This window comes from Halichoerus grypus, chromosome X (genome assembly GCF_964656455.1).
Source record: "Halichoerus grypus chromosome X, mHalGry1.hap1.1, whole genome shotgun sequence".
Lineage (NCBI taxonomy): Eukaryota > Metazoa > Chordata > Mammalia > Carnivora > Phocidae > Halichoerus > Halichoerus grypus.
In genome coordinates this window covers 90,643,830-90,671,636 of record NC_135727.1, presented here as the reverse complement: position 1 = coordinate 90,671,636, position 27,807 = coordinate 90,643,830, and the positions used below count along the sequence as shown (strand labels likewise).

The 27,807-nt window shown below is 54.6% G+C and overlaps 2 protein-coding genes and 2 long non-coding RNA genes across 11 annotated transcripts in view; 2 read left to right on the top strand and 2 right to left on the bottom strand.

Annotated features, from left to right (window-relative positions):
- Positions 1-1,444: 1,444 nt before the first annotated feature.
- WAS (WASP actin nucleation promoting factor) lies at positions 1,445-7,727 on the top strand. Its single transcript, XM_078065260.1, has 12 exons — positions 1,445-1,655; positions 1,978-2,118; positions 2,965-3,051; positions 3,155-3,257; positions 3,370-3,411; positions 3,504-3,557; positions 4,243-4,417; positions 5,446-5,488; positions 5,690-5,843; positions 6,042-6,445; positions 6,693-6,807; positions 7,437-7,727. The coding sequence occupies exons 1-12, from the start codon at positions 1,524-1,526 to the stop codon at positions 7,490-7,492; spliced, it is 1,506 nt and encodes a 501-aa protein (XP_077921386.1). The 5' UTR covers positions 1,445-1,523; the 3' UTR covers positions 7,493-7,727.
- On the bottom strand, positions 7,712-12,822 carry LOC144380599 (uncharacterized). The gene is made up of 3 exons (XR_013444817.1): positions 12,688-12,822; positions 11,313-11,397; positions 7,712-8,312 (listed from the first exon to the last, which is right to left on the bottom strand). It is a non-coding gene; the product is annotated as an uncharacterized LOC144380599 (long non-coding RNA).
- SUV39H1 (SUV39H1 histone lysine methyltransferase) lies at positions 11,407-25,957 on the top strand. 2 transcript variants are annotated; one of them, XM_036092324.2, is made up of 6 exons: positions 11,407-11,464; positions 15,051-15,196; positions 16,495-17,157; positions 23,318-23,464; positions 23,547-23,676; positions 24,400-25,957. In XM_036092324.2, the coding sequence occupies exons 1-6, from the start codon at positions 11,422-11,424 to the stop codon at positions 24,531-24,533; spliced, it is 1,263 nt and encodes a 420-aa protein (XP_035948217.1). In that variant the 5' UTR covers positions 11,407-11,421; the 3' UTR covers positions 24,534-25,957. The 2 variants fall into 2 exon arrangements, with proteins under 2 accessions (XP_035948217.1, XP_035948218.1); XM_036092325.2 differs by lacking the exon at positions 11,407-11,464 and adding an exon at positions 12,861-13,002.
- Positions 14,673-27,807, bottom strand: part of LOC144380598 (uncharacterized) — a 79,586-nt gene continuing 66,451 nt past the window's right edge. For 6 of the 7 annotated variants that reach the window (XR_013444811.1, XR_013444815.1, XR_013444813.1 and 3 more), the window contains 2 exons: positions 18,643-21,970; positions 14,673-18,355 (listed from right to left, as the gene is read on the bottom strand). This is a non-coding gene — a long non-coding RNA (uncharacterized LOC144380598). The remainder of the gene's footprint in view (positions 18,356-18,642; positions 21,971-27,807) is intronic. The other variant, XR_013444814.1, reaches the window with a different exon arrangement.

The following is a 27,807-nucleotide window of genomic DNA, read 5'->3' as shown; positions in this document are numbered from 1 at the left end:
AGGCCCAGGGAGGCGTGAGGACTGAGCTAGCATCCACTTGGGAGAAGAGCCTGGCATAATCTGGTCCAGTCAGAGATAGGCAGACCCTACAAGCCCCCCCTGATTCCTGTCCCGAGTGTATGCGTGCCCGAGTGGACCGGGAGATGTGCAAGGGAGCAAACACAGCAGCGTAGCTCCTAACAGCCAAAGCCAGAACGGCCTAACATCCGTCAGCAGGAGAATACAGCTAAACAAATCACACCAACAACTGGACTACTGTTCAGCAGTGAACAGGAGCAGCCACGGTTAGAGGCAGATAGAGATCTTACCAGAGAGCAGGCACGGAGCACAGCGATGGGAAGTGTGCACTCTGGACCCAGCCGGCCTGGCGTGGGATCCGGGCCCTGCCACTTGCTGGCTGGGAGCTACCGGGAAAATCAGCGTGCCTCCGTTCCCTCACTTCCCACGAGCAAATGGACCCGGTAAGGGTGTATGTCCCGTAGGCTGTTAGGAGGGTTTAAATGGGTCAATATTTACAGAGGTCAGAACACCGCGGGGCACATACATTCGGTGGCTTACATCAACATTGGGTAAACGTAGTGCATTGTGTGGGGGAGAAAAAGCAAGACTCTGAAGAATCCAGACTTTTATTTTATTTTTTAAGATTGTATTTATTTATTTGACACAGAGAGAGAGAGAGATAGAGAGAGCACAATCGGGGAGAGGGAGAAGCAGGCTCCCTGCTGAGCAAGGAGCCCGACGACACGGCGCCAGGACCCTGGGACCATGACCTTAGCTGAAGGCAGCTGCTTAACAGACTGAGCCACCCAGGCGCCTCAAGAATCCAGACTTTTAAAGGTTCAAAAGCAACGGGGGATTAAACAAGATGGGGGATTAAACTAGACGTTGCCTAGGCAGTCATATGCTGTGAAGGGATGAGAAGCAGAAAGTGGTTTGGGAACTGCGGGGAGGCAGGGGTAAGGGATGGGGAAGGGAGCTGGGGGTCCGTGCATTGTTGGGGGTCTCATGAGCGGGGCGGGGGGATCCCAGGCACTCAATGTTATTAGAGGAAAAGTTTTAACACGGTAACCCTTCCGCACGAGGGGCCTTGGGCCTCAGGCCCAGAGCAGCTGGATGCTTTGGGGAGGAAGGAGGCCGCTCAGCCCCCGGACTGCTCCCCACCATAGCGTCCTCCAGCGGAAGTGCAGCAGTGGCCTAGCTCTTGCTCCCAGCCAATCAGAGGGAGGAGGATCTGAGCCAGTCCGAGGGAAATGGGCCTCGGGGAGTAAGAAAGAAGGAGGAAGACATGAGCTGGCCCCAAAGACAGGTGTTAACCAGCCAAATGGAGGAGGGCCCCATTCTGAGGGAGGAGGGTCCAAGCCTGTCTGAGGGAGGGAGGAGGAGGCCAGGCCCACCCAGGGGCCCCTGGAGGACTTGTTTCCCTTGTGGTTTTTTGTACTTCCTGTTCCCCTGTGCACTGCGGAAGTTCCTCTTCTTACCCTGCACCCAGAGCCTGACCGGAGAGGACAAGGGCAGGAGGCACCATGAGTGGGGGCCCTGTGGGAGGCAGGTCTGGGGGTCGCGGAGGACCAGGGGTTCAGCAGAACATACCCTCCACACTCCTCCACGACCACGAGAACCAGCGACTCTTCGAGATGCTGGGTCGGAAATGCTGGGTGAGCTGGGGATCTCCTGGCCCTCCCTGTCTCCCTCCCTTTCCTCCTCTTCCTCTCCTCCTCTTCTGCCTCCTCATCATCCCCATCCTTCTCCTTTCCTCCTCTTTCCTCCCCTCCTCCCCTCTTCCTTCCCTTCTCCATCATCTCCTCTCCTAAAACCCACTTACCCCCATTCACCAATCCCAGGAAGATCTTGATTGCGATGTCTGTCTACTTTCCCTCTGGCTTCGGCTCTTCCTTTGGAGCCAGGACAGCCGCGGACAAGGAAGAACTAGACCCTCTGGCTAACCAGATTCCCCTGAGCCCTGCTCTTCCCTCCCAGACACTGGCCACCGCCGTTGTTCAGCTGTACCTGGCACTACCTCCTGGAGCTGAGCACTGGACCAAGGAGCACTGTGGGGCTGTGTGCTTCGTGAAGGATAACCCCCAGAAGTCCTACTTCATCCGTCTTTATGGCCTTCAGGTGACCCCCATCCCCCCGCTGGACGTGCAAACCAGTTTTCAACCCGCAAACCCAGATCCGTGTCTAAAGCCCCAAGGCCTTGGACAGAGCAGTGAACCCCTGAGCCCCAGAACCAAAGACTTCATCTAGACGTCAAACTCTGGTTTGGCTTTCTTTGTCTTTGATGACTGACCCCAGAATCCCCATGTCAAGATTTATAACCCCCCAACTATTAGTATAGCTCCTAAATCTAATATGTTTCATGAACTCAAAAAAAAAAAAAAATGAGCACTGTATTTTTACCTGAACCTCAAATCTGTTCTAAACTCAAACTTTTGGGTTCCAGAAATCCCCCCGTCAAAACTCCTGGACCCTAAAGGTTTGCCTAGCTCCTAAGCCATAGCTTTGCCTCACAAACATCAAATTGCATATACCTTGACTGAATCCCCCACCCCCAAAACTTTCAAGTCTGTGTGTCTGAACCTCAAATCTCAACTCCAGCTCCCAGTACTGGAGCCCTACCTGCCCAGATGAAGGCCCCCCATAAAGGAAGGATGTAAGATGGAGTCTATGAATGGGCTCAGTTTCCTAGGACTGGAGTTCTAAACCCTCATATTCAAGCCCCCAAGTCCCACATCTGGGGCCCTGAACCCCAAATCCAAATCTCTGACTGCAATGTCTAACTCCCATATGGTACCCCAACCCTCCACACCTGACATCTAGACCCCTAACTCTGATGATAAGCTGGAGGTCTCCAATCTGATCCTGGGGCCCCAAATTAGGACACCATTCTCCTTGCCCGGATAACAGAGGCCTGCCACCCAGGGCATGCCTCCCTGCTAATGTGCCCCCTCCTCACCTCTCCAGGCTGGCCGGCTGCTCTGGGAACAGGAGCTGTACTCACAGTTGGTCTATTCCACTCCCACCCCCTTCTTCCACACTTTTGCTGGAGATGTGAGTGACCCCTCAACCTCTGGGCCTCAGGTGGGGTGTGGGGAGGAGATGGGAAAGGTGCGGGGGGGCGCCTGGAAGGCTATTGAGCCCAAGATGTGTGCAGGCCTGCCAAGCAGGGCTGAACTTTGCAGATGAGGGCGAGGCCCAGGCCTTCCGGGCCCTGGTGCAGGAGAAGATCCAAAAAAGGAATCAGAGGCAAAGTGGAGGTGAGGAGGCCTTCCGGGAGGAAAGGAGGTTGGGCAGAAGTGTGTGCAAGAGTAGGGAGCTGGAGAAGCCCCTCTTATGGTTCTGGTTCCCAGTCCACCTGTCTCTCCACAGATAGACGCCAGCTACCCCCACCACCAGCACCAGCCAATGAAGGTGAGTCTTCAAGTTCAAGGAGGGTACTAAGGGGCTAGCCCAGGAACCTATGGCAGGGTTGTAATAGCTCTCTACCCATTCCATCTTTCCAGAGAGAAGAGGAGGGCTCCCACCCCTGCCCCCACACCCAGGCGGAGACCAAGGGGGTGAGTGCTGATTCTTCCCTGTGTCTCTAGGTGGACAGGTGGGTGGGGGAGTAGATGGATAGATGGGTGAGGAGTGGGTGGATGGATGAGTAGTTGGGGAGTGCAGAGATAAAGTGGGCAAATGGGTGGGTGGATGGGTGGGTGGATAGATGGCTGAGTGGTGGATAGATGGCTGAGTGGAGGATGAATTGATAGGAAGATGAAAACGTAGATATATAGATGTATAGGTGGGTGTACAGATGTATAGGTGAATGAGGATGTGGATATATGGATGAATGGATGGATGGGTGATTGACTCAGTTAATGAATGAGGGAATGAATTGAACAGCAAGTAAATGAATAAGTGACATAACATTTCAATCAGTGAAGAAAGCAATGATTGACTGACTGAATGAATGAATGATTTAACAAATTAATTGGTTACTGAGCCATGAATGAATGAATCAATAATTAAGTGATAAGCATGAGTGGATGAATAAATAAATGAATTGGTGAAGGTAAGAATGGTTTGTGGAACCCACCCATCCACTTCTCCATAAACCCTAATTGGACCCCTCACCTACACCCTCCATGACCATCAAACACACACACACAGATTCCCCCAACACTCGCCCTATCTCTTGCCCCTATGCTTTGGTTGGTAGGTAAGTAGGTCAATGGCTCAATCACCCTATTCTCCCCACAGGCCCAGCATCTGGCCAACTGTCCCTGGGGCTAGTAACAGTGGACATCCAGAACCCCGACATCACGAGTTCACGATACCGTGGGCTCCCAGCACCTGGGCCTGGCCCAGCTGATAAGAAACGCTCAGGGAAGAAGAAGATCAGCAAGGCTGATATTGGTGCACCAAGTGGATTCAAGTGAGAACCTTTCCCCACTGGTCCCACAGATCCCTGTTGGGGGGGGCAGATGAAAAGATGGGCAGGAAGAGAGCTGGGTGGATGGAAGGATGGAAGATGGATGGGTGGGTGGGTAGGTAGATGAGTGAGTAGGTGGCTGGGTGCAAGGCCAGGACTAGGGAGAGGCAAGTGAGGCACTAATGTTGCAAAATTTACGGAGGCAGTTATTCTAAGGGTCATGCAACTGCAGTTCATGACTCTGAGAGGGAGGGCCTCCTTAACTTTTGCGCCCTAGGCACCTCACTTGCTTCCCCTTAGTCCCACCCTGGGTGGGCTGGTGGGTGAGTGGATGGGTGGGTGGGTAGATGAATGGCTGGATGAATGAATGAATGAATGAATGAATGGGTTGGTCGGGGAATGAGTGGATAGGTGGTTGGATGGATGGGTGAATGGGTAAATGGGAAGTGGGAGGGTAGATGGATGGGTGAGTGGATGAGTGTCTGGACAGATGGATGGATATCTGGTTGGTTCACAGAGAAGGTGGATGGGGATGGATAGGTGGCCAGATGCGTGGATGAACAGACAGTTCAATGGATAAATAGAAGTGTGTGCTTGAATAGGTAGACAAAAGAGTGGATGGATTGAAAGGTGGGCACATGGGTAGATGGATGGGTAGATGGACAAGCGTGTGTGAAGACAGGTTGGCAGAGAAACGGGTAAATAGATGTATGTGGGCAGATGAGTAGAAAGACAAATATACAATAGATGGGTGGTCTGACAGGTGAATGCAAATGGCTAGGTGGACAAATGGATGGGTGTATGGATGGTAGAAAAAGGGATGTTTAGACAGATGGGCAGTACAAACCATGGACCCCTTCTAATTCCATAACTACTGCTCTCATTCAGTCACTCATTCATTCACTTAGGTCTCATCCAGTAATTCTGGCCCCTCAGAGTCCCTCTGGGCAGGGGAGGGCAAGAGGGCTTCACTAGGAAGGGAGGGAGGAAAGGGCAGTGGGGCTTCACTGGGATCTCCTCACCTCCCCCAGACATGTCAGCCACGTGGGGTGGGACCCCCAGAATGGATTTGACGTGAGTAATTCCAAAGACCCCTTGACCCACTTAACTACCTGCCTACCCTTCCGTGGTCCACTGGCTCACACCTACCCCCAGACCCCACCCTTTCTACACTCAGATCCCCCCTCTGGGGTGGACCCAGTGATAATCCGTGCCCCTCCCCTATCCACCTTATTCCCCCCCCACTGCCCTTGCCGCCTTTTTCCTCCTGGGCAGGTAAACAACCTGGACCCGGACCTGCGGAGTCTGTTCTCCAGGGCAGGAATCAGTGAGGCCCAGCTCACGGATGCCGAGACCTCCAAACTGATCTACGATTTCATTGAGGACCAGGGCGGGCTAGAGGCTGTGCGGCAGGAGATGAGGCGCCAGGGTGAGCACCCCCCTTCTTTTCCAGCCCTAGGAGCTGGTTCCTAAGAGATACACTGCAGTCTGTCAGTCCTCATGGGTACCCTTACACTGCTTGAATCAGGAGCTGGTCAGTTGGGGTGCCCATGTTACAAATGAGCAAAATCGAGGCTCTGAAGAGAACTGTAACAATAGCTCTGTGTTATTCCCCCCCCACCGCCAGAGCCGCTTCCACCACCCCCGCCGCCATCCAGAGGAGGAAACCAGGCCCCCCGGCCCCCTACAATCGGGAGCAACAAGGGTCGCTCTGGTCCACTGCCCCCTGTACCTTTGGGAGGTGCTCCACCCCCACCAACTCCCCGGGCACCCCCACCCCCAGGCCGAGGGGGCCCTCCACCACCACCCCCTCCAGCCACTGGACGTTCTGGACCACTGCCCCCTCCGCCCCCTGGAGCTGGAGGGCCCCCCGTGCCTCCACCACCACCACCACCACCCCCACCACCCATCTGTGGGGGTGGGCCAATCCCTCCCCCACCTCCTGCTCTGGGGCCTGTGGGGGGCCCGGCCCCCGGTGGAGGTCGGGGGGCACTTTTGGATCAAATCCGGCAGGGAATTCAGCTGAACAAGGTGAAGACGGGCGAGATGGAGGATTGGGGGGGGCTCTGGGACTTGGGGGTGCTGGGCAAGTCAGGATCTTGGGGCCCAGGGCTGAAACTCGCAGAGGCCCCAGGCTTTTGGGTTTCAGTGACAGGGCTGGGAGGCCGGTGGGGAGAGGTAGGTTGGGAACCCTGAAGGGGAATGGAGTGTATGGGAGGGGAAATGACGAGGAAGGGGCGGGCCTTGAACCCTCTGTGCTGGACCCCGCTTGCCGCAGACGCCCGGGGCCCCAGAGAGCTCAGCGCTGCAGCCTCCCCCTCAGAGCTCGGAAGGGCTGGTGGGAGCCCTCATGCACGTGATGCAGAAGAGAAGCAGAGCCATCCACTCCTCAGGTGAGAGCCCGCCCTTTGCCAGGCCGGCCAGCCCGCTTCCCGGTGAAGACACCCCACCGGCTACCACCAGTAGTAACAGTCACCCCATCATGACTCTCGTGTCAATCTCCTTTTTGACAGTGTTAACACTGTCATCATGGAACAATAATAGAATTCACTCTGTCTTTGCCGATAACATTAACATTAATCCCAGGGTAGGTCCACGAGATTAGTATGAATCCATTACACGACAATATTTTAACAAGGCTCATCTTTTGACAGCGTGATCATCAATAACCCATTATGGGTCAACAGTATTAACATTAGCCTGCTATGAAATAGTAATATTGTAATGTACTCCACCTTCGCTGTAATACTTAAATTCGCCCCATTAAGAAAGAAACCTAGCAATAACCCTTGTGTGACACCACATTTTTGACAGTGATATTAACTTTCATTCCAACTCCAGCCCACACCGTCACTCTCCCTGCTCTGAGGGGCCCCTTCTTCATTCAACTGCATGGGCCCCCAGGAGACCTCAGCCCCCCAGAACCCTGAGTCTTGACCTCTCAGACCCCAGGAACTTCACCCCACCCCTGGCCTTTGAACCCTTCTGCCCATCCTGAGTCCCACTTTCTCTCTCCCTCCAGACGAAGGGGAGGACCAGGCCGGCGAAGAGGATGAGGACGATGAGTGGGACGACTGAGTCACCCTCGCCACCTGTTCTGAGCCCCCTCCCCTGGCAGCCGCGGCTCGCTGCCCTCTGCTCCCGGCCTCCAGGGCCCTCAGGCCCCGTTTCTTCCCCACCGACCCTTCCAAAGCTGGTCCCCAACATTCACCCTAGCAGGAGCCAGGGCCCCTTTTTATACAGAATTTCTCGGTTCTCCTCACATAAGGATTTTGAGACCAAAATAAAATAACTCTCTTTTTGTTTCTCTAAATCTCAGTTGGTTTATATTCCAAATGTGGAAATTTGGGGTCCTGTAGCCCCAAAGTCTCTTTTATTCATCTATCCCATTTCATTCATTTATTTATTCACTCATTTGTTTCCTCATTTATTTCTTTGTTCCCTTCTGCCCTTTTTTTTTTTAAGATTTTATTTATTTATCCGACAGAGAGAGACACAGTGAGAGAGGGAACAAAAGCAGGGGGAGTGGGAGAGGGAGAAGCAGGCTTCCCACGGAGCAGGGAACCCGATGTGGGACTCGATCCCAGGACCCCGAGACCATGACCTGAGCCGAAGGCAGATGCTTAACGACTGAGCCACCCAGGCCCCCCTCTGCCCTTCTTTCTTCCCACAAACATTTGTTGCTGGGCACTACTCTCGGGGCTGGAGCTAAAGCCGTGGGAAGAAAACCTAGTGACGCCAACATTCTAGTGGAGGAGACAGATATGAAACCAGGAATCAAATAGAAATGAAAGATAGTTGCAGATGGTGACAAGGGCTGTGATATGCTGAGGGGGAATGGCCTTCAGATGGAACATCCAGGGAAGGCCACCAGGACGCTGTGACAGTCGTGCAGAACCTAAAGAGAGAGGAGTCAACCAGTAAATCTTTGGGGGGAGGGCATTCCAGGCAGAAGGAGCAGCTTGTGCGAAGGCCCTGAGGTGGGGGAAAAGTTTGGTGTGAGGTTGAACATGGTGAATTTGCAGGAGTTATTCGTTCAGTTATTTGCTTAGTTATTTTTTTTTAAGGTCCAATCGGCACAATATTAGATCAAGAGAATACTCAATGGTCAGACTTACTCTCCCATGCACACAACTCACACACCAGGATCCTGATGGGCAGGACCCCTCTCTCCATTTTAAAATTTGGTTCTGCCTAGTTCTCAGCGCAAACCAAGTCCTGGCCAGTGGCAGTGGAAGAGGTAAAGACTCAAACAAATCGGCTCTAGAACCTGGGCAAGATGCCCCACCTCTGAGCCTCAGTTTCTTCATCTATACAAGGGCGGTAACAATATGTAACTGATTTGCAACTGAGATCCCATTGGGTTCCCCCTCCTCTTCTAGGAATTACTCACCAGAAAAAAAGGAGCAATGCAAAACTGTCCCTGGTGTTTATTTTTTTTTTTAAGATTTTATTTATTTATTTGACAGCGAGAGAGGGAACACAAGCAGGGGGAGTGGGAGAGGGAGAAGCAGGCTTCCCGCTGAGCAGGGAGCCCGATGCGGGGCTCGATCCCAGGACCCTGGGATCATGACCTGAGCCGAAGGCAGATGCCCAACAACTGAGCCACCCAGGCGCCCCTGTCCCTGGTGTTTAAAGCTATTTCCAAGGGAGTGATTAGAAGCTCTTGCACATCAGAGCCCTAGCAGAGGTGTCTACTCCTTTCCATTTCTGAAATCTGGTGGATTCAAGACCTCAGGTATCCTACCTTTAGAGGAGGAGGAGGGGAGTGGGGAGAAAGATAACAGTGAGGAGGAATCCAGAGAGGACAGGCTTCATCCATCTGCAAGACCAGTGGAAGAATTTCAAATGATCTGAGGTGCAGGCTGGGGGTCAGAGGAGGGAGCAAAGGAGAGCCAGGGCCAGGGTAGAGGTGTGGGAGGTGGGAGCTGGCTTTGCTCTTAAGAATTCCCCTGTAGGGGCGCCTGGGTGGCTCAGTCGTTAAGCGACTGCCTTCGGCTTGGGTCATGATCTCAGGGTCCTGGGATCGAGCCCCTCATCAGGCTCCCTGCTCTGCGGGAATCCTGCTTCTCCCTCTCCCACTCTGCCTGCTTCTCCCTCTCCCACTCCGCCTGCTTCTCCCTCTCCCACTCCGCCTGCTTCTCCCTCTCCTACTCCCCCTGCTTGTGTTCCCTCTCTCGCTGTGTCTCTCTCTGTCACGTAAATAAATAAAATCTTAAAAAAAAAAAAAAAAAAGAATTCCCCTGTAGCCACAGAAGCAGAAGAAGGAGGGAGTCTCGGGTTCCTTTTAACTCTTTCATTGTTCTTCACCTTCCACTCCCCACCCCACTTTGGCCAGGTCGCCAGGGGTGAGCTGAGTCTAGGAAGGGCCTGTCATTATCACTCACCTGCCTCCCCACTCCCTGCTAGGAAACCCCAGAAATCAGGGTGTCTTGGGACCCCCTCAGTAGGGGGGTCCTGGAGAAGACCTTATATTACACAACCTCTGAATCCCCAGGAGCGCTGCCTACGGCAGGCACGGGCTTGGCAGAAAAGAACTGACCGTGGACAAGTGGCTTGACCTTTCTGGGCCTCAGTTTTCTCGATCTTTGAGACTAAAAATGCATACTTTGCGGGGTTGCGGAGAGAATTCGAGTGTCTGCAAAGTGCCGGGCTCCTTGAGGCATCTACAAACATTAGATAACTGCTGTTGTTGTTCTTCCTACTACTGACTGGTCCGGAGTCACCCTTGATCATAAAATGCACCATCATTGTATGTATCACCAAGAAAGACAAAAAAGTACTGCGAATTAAATTATGACTCAGCAGTGCCTGGGGGATGCGGCCAGATTTCAGAGATGTTACAGATTTAAGTATTCCTGGAATCTGGCTGGGGATGTTCCTTTAACCTGCGTTCTGGTTCCATGTGTATGTTTGCTTGTGAAAACTCGTGACGCTGATCACCCATGGTCAGTGCCTTCATTCTGTATGTGTGGTACACTCGAGTACGAGGTTTACATTAAAAACAGGTCAAACATGTACAGCTCGGAATGGATAAGACCTTATATTGGCCCCAGCACTGGGCAAGACAATATAGACTTGGCACTAAATTAATGCTGAAATCAACAGACAAGCGGCTGGGAGTGGGACACAAGAATAACAGGGTGGCCTCTTACTTTTGAGGTCTCCTGGACAGGTGCTAGTCCAGAAAGATTCATTTCCACACAAGTGGGAGATGCCCTCCCCAAGGTCACTCATCCGAAGTTTTACAGATGAAGAAACTGCCTGAGGTCACACAATTTAGTAAACGGTGGAGCTGGGATTTGAACCGGGGTAGCTAGGCTCCAAGACCCAAGCCTTTACCCACTGCATTATATATACTGTTATATATACTGTTTGGGGAGGACCACAGTATGAAAATTAATAAAGGGAAACCTTACTAAAATGGGCTCAGGGTGCTAGAAGGGGAGGCTGGTAGAGGAAACCTACCGCTCGATGTCAATTAGAGCAAAAAGTATCAATTACAGACCCAACAGAAGTATCTCAGTAGGAAAGAATGGTCAATTACAAGCCCCCCACGAGGGAAAGATATACATCATAGCTCCTATAAGACATTGACTACACCTGCCGCTCAGCCACTGAGAAACCATCATGGCTATGAACTCTTGCTTTTCTCCAACAGACTTTTGTTGCAAACAACCCCTCCCAACTTCCTCCTCCATAACATAATGTTCCTCTCCTTTGTTTATTGGACTTGCATATGGTTTTGCCATAGCTTGCTTGTCCTGCATTGCAATTCTCAGCCGTTCCTGAATAAACCTATCTTTTGCTGGTAAAGTAACAAAGGGATGTTTGCCCAACACCCACAGACCCCCATATGACCCCCTCCAGATTCAGTCATGCCTTAAGCCATTCTTACGAGTTGGACTGGACTTCTGGGAATAGGAGGGTTCTGCCTGTCCGGGGAGACTGAGAGCATGTGAGGACCAGCATCTGACCGTGTTCTAGAAGGAAAAAAGAGAGGGAAGATGATGCGTGGTGGGGCGCATGCTGCTGGCTGTTCCACTCACGGTAAGCAGGGGCTGCGGGAACTTCAGACTGGCCATTTCTCCCAACTAGCTCACAGCTAGACTGGCAGGCCGACCGAACAACCATTTGCTTAACTGTATAATCATTTGGTTGCCTACATAACTCACGGACCCACAGGGAGGGGGGCAGTTTGAGGAACGGACGGTGCAATTTCTGATGCTGCGAGGTACTGAATATCTAACGAAATCATGCCGGCCTAGGACCGGCTGGGGCTGGTGGTCTGAGAGCGTGGAAGACAGGCAGCCTCCTGAGGGACTGACAGGCTGGCTGACTGATGGCCCGGGCTGTTGCTGCCCGCCTGGGGGGCGGGATGTTGTGAATGGCTGACGATTGCTGGGAGTCACGTCTGGCCTGAGGGAGTGTGTCTGGATGTGACGCCGCGGTCCGGTGGTGCGTAAAGGAGGGCTACCCTGAGGGGATTTCAGGCTGACTGATGGCCAGATCTGTCACTGCCTGATAAGCAACTGTATCTGGTGAGTGACTCTCCACCCAGACCGTGTGGCCCGTCAGACGCTGAGAATGGCTGCCTGGGGGGTTGACAATACGATGAAGGGCAGTGAACGAGTCACAGGCCAGCTGACCCATCGAAATAATCAGTGTAGCCACCTGGCTGGATGGCCGTACCAGGTTGGAACCACAGCGGCCCTGAGGGCCCGCCTGGGTCAGAGGAGACTGACTGGCTGACTGACCAGTGGTGGGCATGCCTCCCCTGAGAAGTGACAGACCGCTGACCCACTGTCAGGTGGCGTGGAGGCTTCCGTGAGGGAGTAACTGCCTGATGAGGGCGTGAATGAGGAGTCACCGGAGGGAATTAAAGCTCGCCCAACTAGCAGTGGCTAGAATGTCTGCCCGGGAGGGCGACATTAGATGCTGACAATGACAGCCCGTCCCGACCTAATCACGGCCCGCCTGAGGCTGGCGGCTGGTGGCTGTGAGACGGTTTCCCCTGGGGCTTTCGGAGCTGCCCCCGGAGCAAGAGTACACGGAGAGACGGGCTGCTTGACTGGCTGTGTGCAAAAGGGGCCGCCGGAGGCAGTGACAGGCTGGCTAACAGTGTAGCTGTTAGCGCCGTCTGGCTGCCTTGAGAGACTCGCAGCTGGCCCGAGGCTCAAATGGGTGCCGCTGTTGACTGGCAGACAGTGTGAATCGGCGGGGCGGGGCGGGGGGGTCGGGGTCTGACTAAACAGTCGTCTGTGGTGACGTACCCATTGTCTGATTTGAGTCTGGGGACAGGCTGAGCAGCTGTACGTGGCGACGGTCCCAACCTTAGTTGCCTCCGCCGCCGCCGCCCAGACGCACTCTGGGAAAGCGCTGGCGAGCATCCGCCTTCGGGACCGAGCGGGGTGGCGGGGAGGGGTCCGGTCACGGCTCGCCGGTTGGTCCGCGCGGGCGCTGCTCGCGGCGCCGCGCGGCCAATAGGCTGCGCGTTCTCGGCCACGCCCGCGCGAGCTCTCTTCTCGCGAGGCCGGTTAGGCCCGAATGTCGTTAGCCGTGGGGAAAGATGGCGGAAAATTTAAAAGGTGAAGCAGTGGCGGCAGCGGCGCGGGCCTGCTGGCCGGGCCGGGTGGGCTGGAGGGGTGGCGTTGAGGGCTCGGGGCCCCGGCGTCCGAGGCCACGGAGCCGGGAGCCGGAAGCCTGGCGCGGAAAGGATGGGGCTCAGGGAGCCCGGGCCTGGCGCGCGGGGCTGGGCGGGGCTGAGGGGAGGGGGCGCGTGCCTCGGAACGCGGCGGGCGCGGGGCTAAGTGGGGACGCGGGAGGGGGGCGCGCGCCTCTGATCGCGACCACTCGGCGCGCGCACGCGCGGGGGCTTGTCGGGGAGGCCGCGCCCGCGCGCGGGAAAATCGGCCGCCGGTGACCGTTACCCGGTTGGTGTCCACGCGAGACGCCGGAAGGGGAGGGAAGGGAAGGGGACGGACCTCTTTTCAGAGTGGGGGGACAGAGGACTCTTCAGGGTGAGGGTACCTCCTTTCCGCGTGATGGGGAAAGGGTTTGCTGTAGAGAAGACTCCCCTGGGAAGAGGGGAAAGGGCCTTCTCTAATAGGAGAGCTGGACTCCCTCGTGTGCAGGGGAAGTGGGGTGACTTTTCCAGTATGTTGGGGAGGGTGGGCTCCTCTGGGTGAGAAAAGCTGCGGGGAGGATGGGCTCCACAGTGTGAGGGGGACCTCTGAGGGGTAGGAATCCACCTGTGGTCAGTGCGGAGCCAGCAGCTGGAGAGGTTAGTTGGGACCACTTCAGTGGGTTTCGAATGCAAGTTAAGGGGTTTGAAAGGGAGAGGCATCATAGGGAGAGGAAAGCGTGGGCACAGGCTGAGTCTCCACTAGGCCTGCCTAAGTGGAGGGGGGGGGTTGTGCACACGAAATAATTCTGCAAAGCTCTTGTACGTTTTCAGGTTGACGTCTAGAGTATATCATTATGAGTTCCAATGTTTGATTTTTGTAATGGGAGGTAGGAAATATTAAAGATAGGATGAGGACTGACTGCATTTGGAATGAGTGTTCTATGGAATGATTTGATAAAATGGCTTCTAAAGCACATTGTGCCTTGAATCAGAATTCTTTTTAAAAAAATCCGCATCTTGAAAATTTCTGATAGCCCCAGAAACATTCCAGGTATATTTAAAAGAATCGTCATTAACCTATGCTGTTTTGCCGGTTCCTGAATTCAGAGCATACTCCTTTGGGTGGGCTTTACCCTTCACAGACATGTAGATGAGACAGCCAAAATGCAGTGTGAAAAAATATACCTTGCAGGTTTAAGGCACCCAGGCTAATCATTCAAGGAAGCTTCCTGAAATCTAATACCATTCCACAATCTCTTCTTCCTAATTCTGAAAACTTAAGTTTGGCACCATTCAGTGGCAAAACTAGATTATAAGGTGGGACTATCTTGCCTCTTTATTTCTCCTATTTAATGTAAAAATTCAGATTTTTGCTGCAGAATTATTAATGTGTTTGATTATGGCTTAATGCCCCTGACCACACTGGGGGTGTCAGGTAGTGTCTGGGGCATACCTAGAACTACACTTGTAAAAATTAAAAAAAAAAAAATTTTGAATTCCTAAACACAACTAGCCCCAGGAGTTTCAGATAAGGGATTCCGGACCAGTCTTTCCAGTTAAGCCTTTGTTTGGTGCCTACAGGTTGTAATCCCATCCCCACCAGTTCCCCTGGGGCAATGCACCCTACTGAGATGGGGGGGTTTGTTCTCTTTATTTTGCAAAGTGGGGAGAGGGATGATTAGGTCCTGAACCCTAGGCCCATTTGCGGGCAGTTTTAGGAATAGTATGGAGGGAGTTGGAAGATCTGGGAATAGATTCCTTTAGGATAATCCATCCAGCAGATCCCACTTTGAGGTCTACTGCTCCAGGGGTAGCCTTGGAATGAGCACTGGGGTTGAAGAAGTGGCACATTTTTGTTGTAGAAGGGTCTCAGCATTGGGAAGGCCTGTGGATTAAATCTCACTGACTCTGAGGCAGTCCTTTGGAAGTCCCAGAGAGGATTTGGGGTCCCCTTTGACCCATGGCTTTGCCAGGATGCCCATTAAGTTCTTTCTGCCCTCCTTGTTCTAGGCTGCAGTGTGTGTTGCAAGTCTTCTTGGAATCAGCTACAGGACCTGTGCCGCCTGGCCAAGCTCTCCTGCCCTGCCCTCGGCATCTCCAAGAGGAATCTCTATGACTTTGAAGTCGAGTACCTGTGTGATTACAAGAAGATCCGCGTGAGTCTGGGGTGACCTTGGCCAGGGCAGGGGTGTCTCAAGGAAGATGGCTTACTGCCCCTTTGCCCCCACCCCCACTGCCTGCATCTGTTTCCAAAGGGAATTTTCTCCTCTAATCTTAAAAAATTAGGTTTAGTAGGACTTATCATCCTCATTTTGCAGGTGAGGAAACGAGGTGCTTTCTCAGGGGGGTAGGAGCCAGAATGAATCCCCAAATAAATCTCTCTTCCCACCTCCATAGGAATACAGACCAGTTGCAAAGAGTGAGGTGCTGAGCCCAGGAAGGGAGCGGATGATAGCTAGCAATTATTGAGCACTTTCAGTGTGCTGGGCACTTCCTCTCAGAAACTCATTTAATCCCCCCAGCAACACTGTGAAATGGGAACTGTTACCATTGCCAGAGGAGGCAACAGCAGGATAAAGAGAACATACTAGAACCAGTATGGTTGGGTTCAAATTTTGGCCCTGTAGCCCTGGGATACTTACCCACATTCTCTGTGGTTCATTTTCTTCATCTGTAAAATGGAGATGACTAGTAGTATCTAGCTCATACAGAGTTGTGAGGGTTAAATTAGTTAATAAAACATTGAAGTTACTTAGAACAGTACCTGCTACGTACGGAATGCTAGAAAAATGTCAGCTTTTTTTTTCTTATTTATAGATGAGGAAACTGAGGGGCAGCAAAGTTAAATAACTTGCGAAGGCCACCTGGCCAAGGAGCTGCAGATCCAGAATTTGTACACAGTGTGTCTACCTGTAGAATCCGTGTGGCTAGCTGCTCTCTGCAAGAAAATAGCCCCCTGCTGCCTGAGTGGAGAACAGACTATAGGGGGCAAGGGTGGGACTGGGGAGACTGGTGAGGAGGCCTCCTACCTTCTAATTCAGGCGAGCGATGATGGGGGTGGCAATGACGGTTTGAAGTTGTTGGATTCTGGATGTAGTTTGAAGGTGAGGCTGACAGGAGTTGCTGAGGGTGGATGTGGGGACTAAGAAAGTTGTGACTCCCGAGGGTTGGGGCCTGAACAGCTAGAAGGAGGGGGCTGATGGGAGGGAAGATAGGAGGGAGTAGATTAGATTAAAACTTGGAATTTGGACAGTGGTAGCGGGGAGTGTGGGATTTGAACCTAGGGATCCTCAGGCTAGAGCCCGCGCTTTGTAACCACCGCATAGAGTCATTCCAGAAAAGGCGCCGGGAGTGGTTTGGGTCTGATCCACCAGCTTTGGGATGGAAGTCCCACAGGGGCTGGGCCAAGGGTATGGCCACTTACGGTGCCCCCGTCCCCTGGTCCCCCCAACAGGAACAAGAGTATTACCTGGTAAAATGGCGTGGATACCCAGACTCAGAGAGCACCTGGGAGCCACGGCAGAATCTCAAGTGCGTGCGCATTCTCAAGCAGTTCCACAAGGACTTAGAAAGGGAGCTGCTGCGGCGGCACCACCGGTCAAAGCCCCCCCGGCACCTGGACCCGAGCTTGGCCAACTACCTGGTACAGAAGGCCAAGCAGAGGCGGGCGCTCCGGCGCTGGGAGCAGGAGCTCAATGCCAAGCGCAGCCACCTGGGACGCATCACCGTGGAGAACGAGGTGGACCTGGACGGCCCCCCGCGGGCTTTCGTATACATCAACGAGTACCGTGTGGGTGAGGGCATCACCCTCAACCAGGTGGCGGTGGGCTGCGAGTGCCAGGACTGTCTGTGGGCCCCCGCTGGAGGCTGCTGCCCCGGGGCGTCCCTGCACAAGTTTGCCTACAACGACCAGGGTCAGGTGCGGCTGCGCGCCGGCCTGCCCATCTACGAGTGCAACTCCCGCTGCCGCTGCGGCTATGACTGCCCCAACCGCGTGGTGCAGAAGGGCATCCGCTATGACCTCTGCATCTTCCGCACGGACGACGGGCGCGGCTGGGGCGTCCGCACGCTGGAGAAGATCCGCAAGAACAGCTTCGTCATGGAGTACGTGGGAGAGGTAGGGAGCCGGGCCCCGACGTGTGCGCACGCGGGCAGCTCTTCCGGCCACGTGCTCCCACCGCGTGCGCCCAGCTCGCCTCACTGTGTGCCTGCAGCTTCCCTGCTTTTCCTGTCCGGGGAAAGGTGGGGGGCGGTTGGCCTGAGTGTGACAGGGACATCCTGGCAGGGGCGTGCGTTTCCAGCTGGTAGTTGAAAGCGCAGCGAAATACTTCTGGACTGGGTTGCCCTCTTAAGGGTACCTGGCAAAGAGGGAGGCGGGAACCGAAATGCAGGCAGAGTTCCTTTTATCAGGCCATGTGCTTCAGCATAGGGTTGCGTCACCCGGAAAGGCTCCACTTCTCATTTCGCAAGGGTTCAGCTTACCACCAAGCAGTGTCTGACCAGGAGGAGCGCCTTTTACTACTCGGAACACGAACGCTCTGGAGTAGGACGTAGACATGCCTTACGTTGGCTGCCTCTTTCTCCAGACTTGCAGGACGCTGGGGACAGGCCAGGTATACAGTTGACCCTGGAACAACATGGTGGGGGGGCGGTAGTTAGGGGCACCGACCCCGCGTAGTCAGATCGGCCTGTAACTTCTGACTCCCCAGAAACTTAGCAACTACTAGTAGCCTACTGTTGACCTTACCGATGACATAAACAGTGGATTGATACATACTTTATATGTTGTATGTATTAGATAATGTATTCTTACGGTGAAGTCAGCTAGAGAAAAGAAAATGTTAAGACAGTCATGAGGAAGAGAAAATAACACAGTACTATACTGTATTTATGGAAAAAAATCTGCCTGTAAGTGGGCCCACCTAGTTCAAACCTGTGTTGTTCAAGGGTCAGCTGTACTAGGCAGGCTAGCTGCCATACCACATAACCCCCAAATCTTAGTGGCTTCACACATTCGAAGTCTCTTCACTCCTGTGTCAGTCCAGCACGGGTATTTGGGTAGTGTCCTTGCATCCAGTGGCGTGGCCACCTAGGCTCCTTCCCTCTTGAGCCTTTGCTGTGCCTCAGAGCCGCCCCCTGATCCTCACTCTGCATCGCTGGCAAGTGGGCCGAGAATCAGGGTGGAAGGGGAGGTTGCTCATGGGCCAGGCTAGGACACAGTGCCCATCACTTCTGCCCACACTGACTGGCTGGTACCGCGTCACTGGCCTCACCGTGGTGCGAGGGAGGCTGGGAAGTGTGACTCAGCCATGCGCCTAGGTGGAAAACAAAAGGAGTATGTGTGTGAATAACCCGCAAGTGTCTGTAACAGCAAGTGTCATGTTCTAAGGTAGGACGTGGTGTGCATTTGGGGTGGAGCAGTTCTTTTTATGTAGGACTGTCTCACGCATTGGGGAACAATTAACATCCCTGGACCTTGACCAGTTAGATCCGTGAGTGTGTTGTCATGGTGATAACCCCAGATACCTTTGTATTTCTTAGCAGTCTCTTAGGGGTGTGATATGGTTGGGAAGTGACAGAAATTGGCCTAAGGGACACATACCTGAAGGTGTTCACACTGTAGTAATGACACTGATGGAGAAGAGAGGCTCCCAATAATGAACCATAAAGCAGAGAGGGTCATAGCCCCAGGGGGCAGAGATGTTGTAGAGGCGGAGCAGTCCACACCTTGACAGTCTAGACGAGAAGTCCACACTCAGATAATCTCGACGGTCTGGTGGAAGAAGTGTCCACACGTCGAAGGACCTGCCAGTCTGGAGGAGGGAGTAGGTGGCCATACCCCAGAGGGTTCCTGACAGTCTGGGGCAGGGGGCCTGACAATTTGTGGGAAGAGGTGTCTCCGTCCCAGAGTGACCTGGAGGAGAAGAGCGAGCTCTCCACACTTCACAGGACCCTGGCAGTCCAACTTAGGAAGTGTCTACACCCACACTGTCCTGACAGGAAAAAGCAGCATCCTCACCCCCGAGGGATCGGGACAGTCTGAAGGAGATCACGTCTACACCTAAGAGAACTCCAACAGCCTGGAGAAAGTGTCCACACCCCCAGTGTCCTGACACTCAGGGGGGAGGTATCCAGACCTCCAAGGGATGCTAACAGTGCAGGAGATGTTAACAGCCTAGAGGGGTGTCACCAGTCTGAAGGAGGACATGTGCACACTCCAGAGCCCGACAGTCTGGAGGTGTCCAGCCCCCACAGGAGCCACCAGTTCTAGAGGAAGTCCGGGAGAAGGGAGTGTCTCCAGCCTCACTGTACTGACAATCTTGAGGAAAAGCTCTTTACAACACCGAGGATCCTGACAGGTGAAGAGGAGGGAGAGTCTGCAGCCCCCGAGTACTCCACAGTCCCCTGGTCAGGGTGCTGTTCTGGCTGTTCTTCCTTAGTGTCCTGTTCCATGCTGTAAAAACATTGGGGCTTTCAGGGCTTCTCACCCCTGTCCCCCCTCTGCCCGCTCCACAAACACTCTCCTTAAGCTATTTCTTGGCCTCCTTCGTGCCACGTTCTGTGACTTCCAGGCCCAGTTCTGACACTCTCAGACCCGTGGGGCCTCCTGATGGCACCATAGGTCCCCAAACGCTGCCAAAGCCAAACTCCTCTTCGTGTGTCCCCTGTGAGGAGGCAGCAGAGCCAGATGGTCACGAGGTTGGAGCCGAGCTCCCACCACTGAGCGGCAGGCACTTGCCCTTTTTGTGTCTCAGTTTCCCAATCTGTAGAATGGGAATGGTAATAGTACCCGCATCATTCACTTGTTACAAGAATTAAATGAGTTATGATGTGTGAAGCACTTGGAAGAAGCACTTGAACAGCACGTCTTCAATAGATGTCAGCCGTTACAGTCTACAAGTCAGGAAACCCAAAGTCTTTGGCAGCCCATCTGGCCAGAAAACCCAGCCAGACCTGATCTGGGCCTGATTTGTAGCCTAGTTATCCCACTTGGGGTGCATATTCATAGATTTCATTATAGGAGTATTCATTTACTCGGTTACGTGGTGCTGTCCCAAACCCTACCTGGTGTCCCATAATCGAGGGCAAGCACCCCATATCTGGTCGCCAAGCTATCCTACGATCTGGACACGACATGTGCCCTCCCACCTCTGCACCAGTGGTCCCTCCACGCGAGCTGCCCGTCCTCTCCTTTGGACCCTTCCACGTTCCATCAGAACATCCACCCTCGCCCAGCAGAGAACAACAGCCTAGCTTATCCAATCTAAGACCTGCATTTGCTTCATATTTTACCAACCCCGAAATGAAGGTACATCTCAATTAGTTTAAATGACGGTACGTCATCATTTAATTAGCAGTGTTTCCTTTCTCGGGAAAGGGCACATAAAAATAAGGGAGCGTGTCCGACTGGGATAGGACTGGTACTCATAACCATTCCTAACAGTGCTCAGTGTCAAGAACAGAAACATCGTTCCCGTCCCTGATCGCGCTGGAGCTTGACAGCAGCCCCCGTCAGGTCGGTGTTACCATCGTGGTCATCCCCATTCTACAGACGAGAGCCGAGGCTCAGAGAGTAACGTGCCTCAGAGTCACCAAGCTAACAGTGGGTAAAAAAAGGCCCAAGTGTCTAAAACTGGTGTGCTTCCAGACCTGGTGGAGGGTTTTTTTGTTTTGTTTTTGTTTTGTTGGCCGAGGCAGTAGGCAGAAGGAGAGAACATTCAGGATCCCCTATCCAGATGGGGGCAGGGCAGTGGCTGGACTCCGGAGTCTTCTGGGTCCTGTTCACTGTCAACACCCTTTCCAGGCTGCCAGCTTCTAGCCTATCTGTCTTCCCCAGTCATTCTGGAGAGCTGCTAGGGAGCAGGGACGTGGCCTGCTCTGTTCCCGAGTTTTCAGGGTAGAGCTGCCCTTACCGAGTGGGCCTGGGAAGAAGACTGGAGAAGGAGCCGTTTGTGCCCTGGACGGCTCCCCGTGGGACTCACTCTCGGTGAGACTCGGGAAGCAGGTAGAGGCAGAACAGGTGGGAAGATGGAGACCGGGAGGATGTGGAAAGGAAAAAGCTGGCTCAGACACCACCCAGCAGGCTCGCGAGCCAGCGGAGGCTGCCCTTCAGTCCCAGGCCTTCGGAGAGCTTCGGGGAGGCGGCAGCCTCCGCACGGCCACCGGGGGTTGGGAGGCCCAGGAAGGCGGCAGAGAAGTAACAGCCGTTGTGCCGACTCCACAAGGAGCGTGTGTTCTCGGGAGGTGGACGGAGACTGACCTTGATGTACTCCTCCTCGGAACACTTCTGCGGCTCCTGTTGTGTCCCTCGGGAGACACTGGTGTCAAAGCCCTTTTGTGACCTGTAGCTTGCTTTAGATGCCGTATTGCTTTTCTCCTGCCCTGGGACCCCGAAGCACTGGGTTTCCTAATCAGCATCTTGCGCTGCGGGCATCTGAGTCCGTCTCTCTTTCACCAAACTGTGACCCCGGAGGGCCAGGGCCAAGCATGGTTCCTGTTGTCTCCCCTGACCCACCCAACTGGGACTGCAGTGGGCACCCCCCTGCAGACACGGGCCCCTGAGTGCTGGGACCAGGCACAGGGTAGGCCTCCTAAAAACCCACGAAATCAACAAGTGAATGAACAAGCGCACATTTGGAGCGTGGGCGAGCCAGGTTCCTCGGAATGGAGCTGGAGTGCGGGGCAGTCAGCTGTGTGGCCCGAGGGGCAGACCTTGGTCTTGTCAGGGCGCTGATGAGGATTTGGCCGGGAGCAGAGGCCGGAGGTGCTGGTGTAAGAGGCAGGGAGGAGACGGCGAGGACTCCAGCGTGGCCGTCCAGGACGGAGGAAGTGGAGGGTGGTCGTGGCTGGCGTGAGGGTGAGTGAGCCAGGAAGCCAGGGCAGGTCTGGGCTTGCGTCGTGTGGCAGGGGTGGTGGTGGCCAGTGGGTCTCTGACGAAAGGAGAGGGAAGAAAGGGTGTGGGGGGGGCAGAGTGTTCGAGTTGCCTCGAGGACCACCGCGGGACAGAGAATAGGTCACTGGGCTGGGCAGCAGAGTGAAGATAAAGGGTACTTGGGCGTTCCTGCTTTGCGCTGTGCGGGCGCTTGTCTCTCGAGGGGTGGGCAGAGGTAGCAGGAAGCCCAGGAGTGGAGAAGGAGATCTGCCCCGGGCTGGAGGCAGCCCTCGGCTGAGGAGGGGGCAGTCTTGGGTCCCAGGGGACCATCCCCCAGAGCAGGGCATGGTTGGCTCTGCTGCGGGATTACCAGAAGGCTGTGGTGGTTGGCCCAGGGGGAAGAGGGGACATGAGGGGCGGAGAGGCGGGGGCTTTCTAGGATAGCCAGGGACCCAGCCGGGCAGGAGAGGTCTGCTGCTATCTTAGACCCCGGTTGCTGGCACCAGGTGGCATCAGGGCCTTGGGAGAGCGCTCACCCGTGCTCTTGCCTCCTTTCTTTCACCCTCTGAGATTTTGGCCTTAGCTTCGTTCTTGCCATCTCAGACTCTCCACAAGGGTCTTGAGCTCTCTGGACCAGGGTCTTTCTTTTCTTTTTCTTTTTTTTTAAAGATTTTATTTATTTGACAGAGACAGCGAGAGAGGGAACACAAGCAGGGGGGAGTGGGAGAGGGAGAAGCAGGCTTCCCGCTGAGCAGGGAGCCCGATGCGGGGCTCGATCCCAGGACCCCGGGATCATGACCTGAGCCGAACGCAGACGCTTAATGACTGAGCCACCCAGGCGCCCCAAGGACCAGGGTCTTTCATACTAAGATTCTGTCCGTTTCTAAGTCTCTGCGTCCAGCTCACTTGTCTGAGTCTCTCTCCCCTTCATTCCGTCTCCCTTTCCCACCGGTCCAGGCCGCTTTCTCCTCTCCGTGCCCTCATGCCCGCGCTGCCTCAGGCCCCTTTGCGGCCTCTCCGTCCCCCAAACACCCACCGCTCTCTGTGAGCCCTGGGTCCTTTTCTTGCCCTTGAGCTCCTCCCCGTGTCTCATATGGGTCTCTCTCACTACTGGACCTTGTGGCCGGCTTCCGGGGTACCAGTGAGAGACACCATGCCCTCCAGAGGCCTGAGGAGGGGTGGGTGGCGGGCAGCTGAGGCCCAGCCCCCTTCTCGGTGCTGACAGACCCTCTGCATCGCAGCCCCCATGTGTCCACACCTGCTAACCCTGCTGAAGCAGCCCCAGCTCTGCTCATCTGTTCTCCCGGCCCAGGGGAGGAGGGCGGGGGGGGGGGGGGTCAGGAACTCTGCTGGTTTTCATGAGCCTTCTTGGCCGTTCTCCCCTCTCTCACGGCCCTTTCCCCAGATCATTACCTCAGAGGAGGCGGAGCGGCGGGGCCAGATCTACGACCGCCAGGGCGCCACCTACCTCTTCGACCTGGACTACGTGGAGGACGTGTACACCGTGGATGCCGCCTATTACGGCAACATCTCCCATTTTGTCAACCACAGTGTGGGTACCCAACAGGCAGGCGGGGGTCGGGAGGAGCAGGCTGGGGCCCCTCCTCACCCTCCCGCTGTTCTTTCTCGCCTAGTGTGACCCCAACCTCCAGGTGTACAACGTCTTCATAGACAACCTTGATGAGCGACTGCCCCGCATCGCTTTCTTTGCCACAAGAACCATCCGGGCAGGCGAGGAGCTCACCTTTGATTACAACATGCAAGGTGGGGGTGGCAAGGGACTGGGGGCAGGGGCACACAGTGACATGGGACACGAAGACCCCTCCCCGAGGAGCTTTAAGAGGCCCTTCCTGACTTTTAGTGTCCCATCTGGACTCCTGGACCTCTGCCTACCACTTAGGGGTCCCCTCATTTCCAACCCCTGAACCCCACCCCTGAGATACTCCTGCAGACTTCTCCCAAGACTCCTGGGGGAGGGTGTTTGGCTTAAGAGTTAAGACACTCCTCCTGATTCATCTGAATTTCCCCAGTGCCCCCAATCCTCCCCACTCGTAACCCACTTGGCCTGGCTCATTCCAAGTGTCCAGACACTCTTGTGCCTCCAACCAGTCCCCTTCTTGACAGACTAACCACCTCCGAGACACTCAAGGGGGGGATCCTTGACAGGAGGGTTCAGGTGCCCCTCTGGATGTGTAGGTGACCATTCCTGACTTCTGATTTGGCCTTTCTCCTGACAGTACCCTGCCTCTCTCCAAAACCCCCAACCCCTGGCCATCTTTCCAACATCTGAACATCCCTCCAGTGCTGAGCCCTGGCCTTATCTCTAAACCACCAACCCCACAACTCCCTCCTGACCCAAATCCCAGATGTGCTCCCAGCACCCAAGATTCCTGGGTCTCATGGTGAAAAGGGCAGTGGGACACTTCACCTTGGCCTTCTAACAAGTCCCCTCCTCCCCCCCCACCCTCCCTGGCTGTGAATCCACAGTGGACCCCGTGGACATGGAGAGCACCCGCATGGACTCCAACTTTGGCCTGGCCGGGCTCCCTGGCTCCCCCAAGAAGCGGGTCCGTATTGAATGCAAGTGTGGGACTGAATCCTGCCGCAAATACCTCTTCTAGCCCTTTGAAGTCTGAGGCCAGACTGCCAGTGGGGGCCTAAAGCCGCCCGCTCCACCCACCCACCGCTGCCCTCCTGTTGAGGAATGACTGCCAGGGCCTCCTGCCTCTACCTACCCCCACCTGCCCCGTGCTTGGGGATGTGGGGTTGCGGGGAGGACTGACCGACTCTAGGAGTCCCCTTTCCCCATCCCAGCCCCATCTGTGGGTTGCACTTACAAACCCCCACCCACCTTCAGAAGTAATTTTTCACCACCAGGATTTTCTGCGGTTGAGATTCATGGCCTATCAAGGAGGTCTGAGGGGTGAGCCCCAGCCTGGCCCCAGAACGGAAGGATGTTTATTTTTGCACCTGCTTCTGCCTGGAGCTTGAGGGGTCTGTTGCAGGCCCTCTTCCTACTGCCCCAAGGGTGTGGGGAAGCAGCCCCAGGGCAGGCTGACCTCAGAGCCCCGAGTTCCCAGCCCTCCTGTTTCCCCTGCCACAGAAACTTTGTGCAAGTGAAAGAAAGGGGATCCCCGGAGCTGGGGCTGGTTTCTGCTCCTTTGCCAGCTAGTGTTGGGCCTAAGAGCCAGAGGATCTCTTCTTCAGGGTTGCGCATCCGAGAAGTGGACACGCCCATGCTGCTGGAGGAGGGGTGGGCGCCCATGGCCCACTGACTAGTGAGGCGGGCAGGCCCGACTTTGCCAGCCCTGACGGTGGGCGGGCTCTCAAGTCGGCCTCCGGAGTGCGTATCGGAAGGCACCCGGGGCTCTTGACAGTGTGGAGGGTGCTGGGAGCCCTGACCTGGGCCGTGATGACTGCTGGGACTTCTGTGAGCTGGAACCAAGACCTAGCTAGGCTGTAGATAAGCACTTAGGACAAAAATGTGCATTGATGAGGTGCCAGGCACTGGGCAGGGCACCTGATCCACGTGGATTGTCTCAGGGAAGCCTTGGAAGCTATGGAGGTGGACCCCAGGAAAGGGCGCACGTGGCAGAAGGCAAAGTACAGGCCAAGAAGGGCAGGGGGGCAGGCCTGGTTTACCCGGGAGGGTATGGTAAGGGGAGAGGGAGGTCCCGCCGCCTGCCAGCCCTGGCCTCCAGGCCCTCTGCACTCACCTTGGGTTCACTGGTCTCAAAGGGACCCGCCCGCCAATAGACACAAGGCACAGGCTCTGATGGCGGCCTTAACCCCTTGCTTCCCCTGTGCGGTCTTCTCTAGGAAGCCTTCCCTGACTACCTGTGCTCACAGTGCCCCTACGTGAGACTGTGTGCCCTGCCGCCAGATGTCAGATCTGTGTGCGTGTCTGTGTGTCTGTCTGTGTCCGTGCTCCCTGCCCCCAGACTGACCTTCAGGCATGGACTGAATCTGATTCTCCTCTTGTATATCCCTTGGCCCTACCCAGCCTGGGGTGGGCATCAATAAAACAAATCAGTGACTGAACAAACCAAGGTGTGGGGATTGAAGACCTCGTGTAGGTGGGGGCCCGAGAAGGTGGGTGCTGGGGAGCCCAGGAATGTTCTCAGACCGCAGCCATCGGCGGTAAGGCAGCTCGCCACGAGGAACCGCTTGCACCATCATCATAGATCGTGTGACCTAAAATAAGCTTGCTTTTTACAATGCACTGAAAGAGCAAACTAAATCTGGGCACCTGGGTGGCACAGTCGGCTGAGCGTCCGACTCTCGGTTTCAACTCAGGTCGTGATCTTGGGGTCATGAGATGGAGCCCTGTGTCGGGCTCTGTGTTCAGTGCAGAGTCAGCTTGGGGTTCCCCCTCTGCCCCTCCCTGCTGCTCACTGGCGCACACTCTCTCTTCCAAATAAATAAATCTTAAAAAAAGAAACCAAATCTATTGCCGTCTAAATGAACAAACTGTTATCACTTGTCATAAGCAAAAATAAATACAGTAGAAATATAGAAATATAATTCGAGCTGGACCCTCCCTGCTCTCCGAGGCCTTGAACCCAAAGCCTACCTACTGCAAAGAGAAAAGTCTCTGTGTACTGGGGGAACCTTTTTCCGCAGGTGGTTCTTGGGTGCCTGCGTGTGCCAAGGTAGAAAGCAGAGAACAGAGATGACGTTCCCAGTAAGCTTGTTTTCATCACCTCTCAGTTGGGAGTGTGAGCCAGTGCCCTTTGCTTTGCTCAGGAGACCTCATACACAGTGATACAGATACCTATTTTGAAGACCTCACACACAGGTGACAGAATCCTAATTGGCTCAGAGACGTCACAGGGCACCTAGGACACAGGCTTCCAGACAGCTCATAGACCTCATTATACCCGGATACTGACCCTAGACCTCTCAGACTGCACACCCTGGGATACCTATCTCCGAGCAGCTCTGAGATCTTGCACCTGGACACAGACCCCAATTAACTCAGAGGCTGCACTGGAACTATGGGACAGACTCCCCAAGGGCGCCAAGACCTCGAACGTCACCTCATACACTGGGATTCAGAGCCCAAACCACATCAGAGAATGAGCTTTCTGGGCTAGAGATGCACAGACATCTCAGACTTCGCAACCTGGGATACTGCTACCCAAGCTATTCGGAGCCTTCACACCCTGATCGTCAACTCCCAAACTGTTTGGAGACCTCATATCCTGGGGCAGACCCCCAAAAGTAGAGATGGGACACCCTGGACACAGACTGCCCAAACACTGAGACCTCATACTCTGAGCACAGCTCCCTAAATGATTCTGAATCCACTTACCTTGGACACAGACCCCCAGACTGCTCAGACACACCCTGGAAAGTAGAGCACCAAACATCCCAGAGACCTCTCCCTAGAGCAGAGTGCCACAAACAACTCAGAGACTCAAGTCTTAGAAGCAGACCCCAAAAAGCATAGAGATCTCACAGCCCAGAAACAGACCCTGTTCAGAGAATTCCAAGCCTGGGAAACCCATCTATATAGAGCTCAGTGACCCCACACTTTCTGGCACAGACCCCTAAATAGTTCACAGTCAGGACAGCCTAGGAAAGACTACCAAACTTAAGAGACCTCCCACTTTGTAACCCACACACCCAAAGAGCTCAGAGACCTGAAAATCTGATTACAGACCCCCCCCCACACACACACACAAAGCTTCACAACTAGGGATAAAGACCCACAATTCCTCAGAGAACTTACAAACTGGAATAAAGATGGACAGACAGTTCAGAAACCCCATACCCTCTTCTCAGACCACCAGACCAACTCGGAGACCTCATGCCTTGAACAATACTAGAGAGCTCCAAAATCACATACACTGCAACACAGGCCCTAAACCGGCTCAGATATCTTGCACCCTT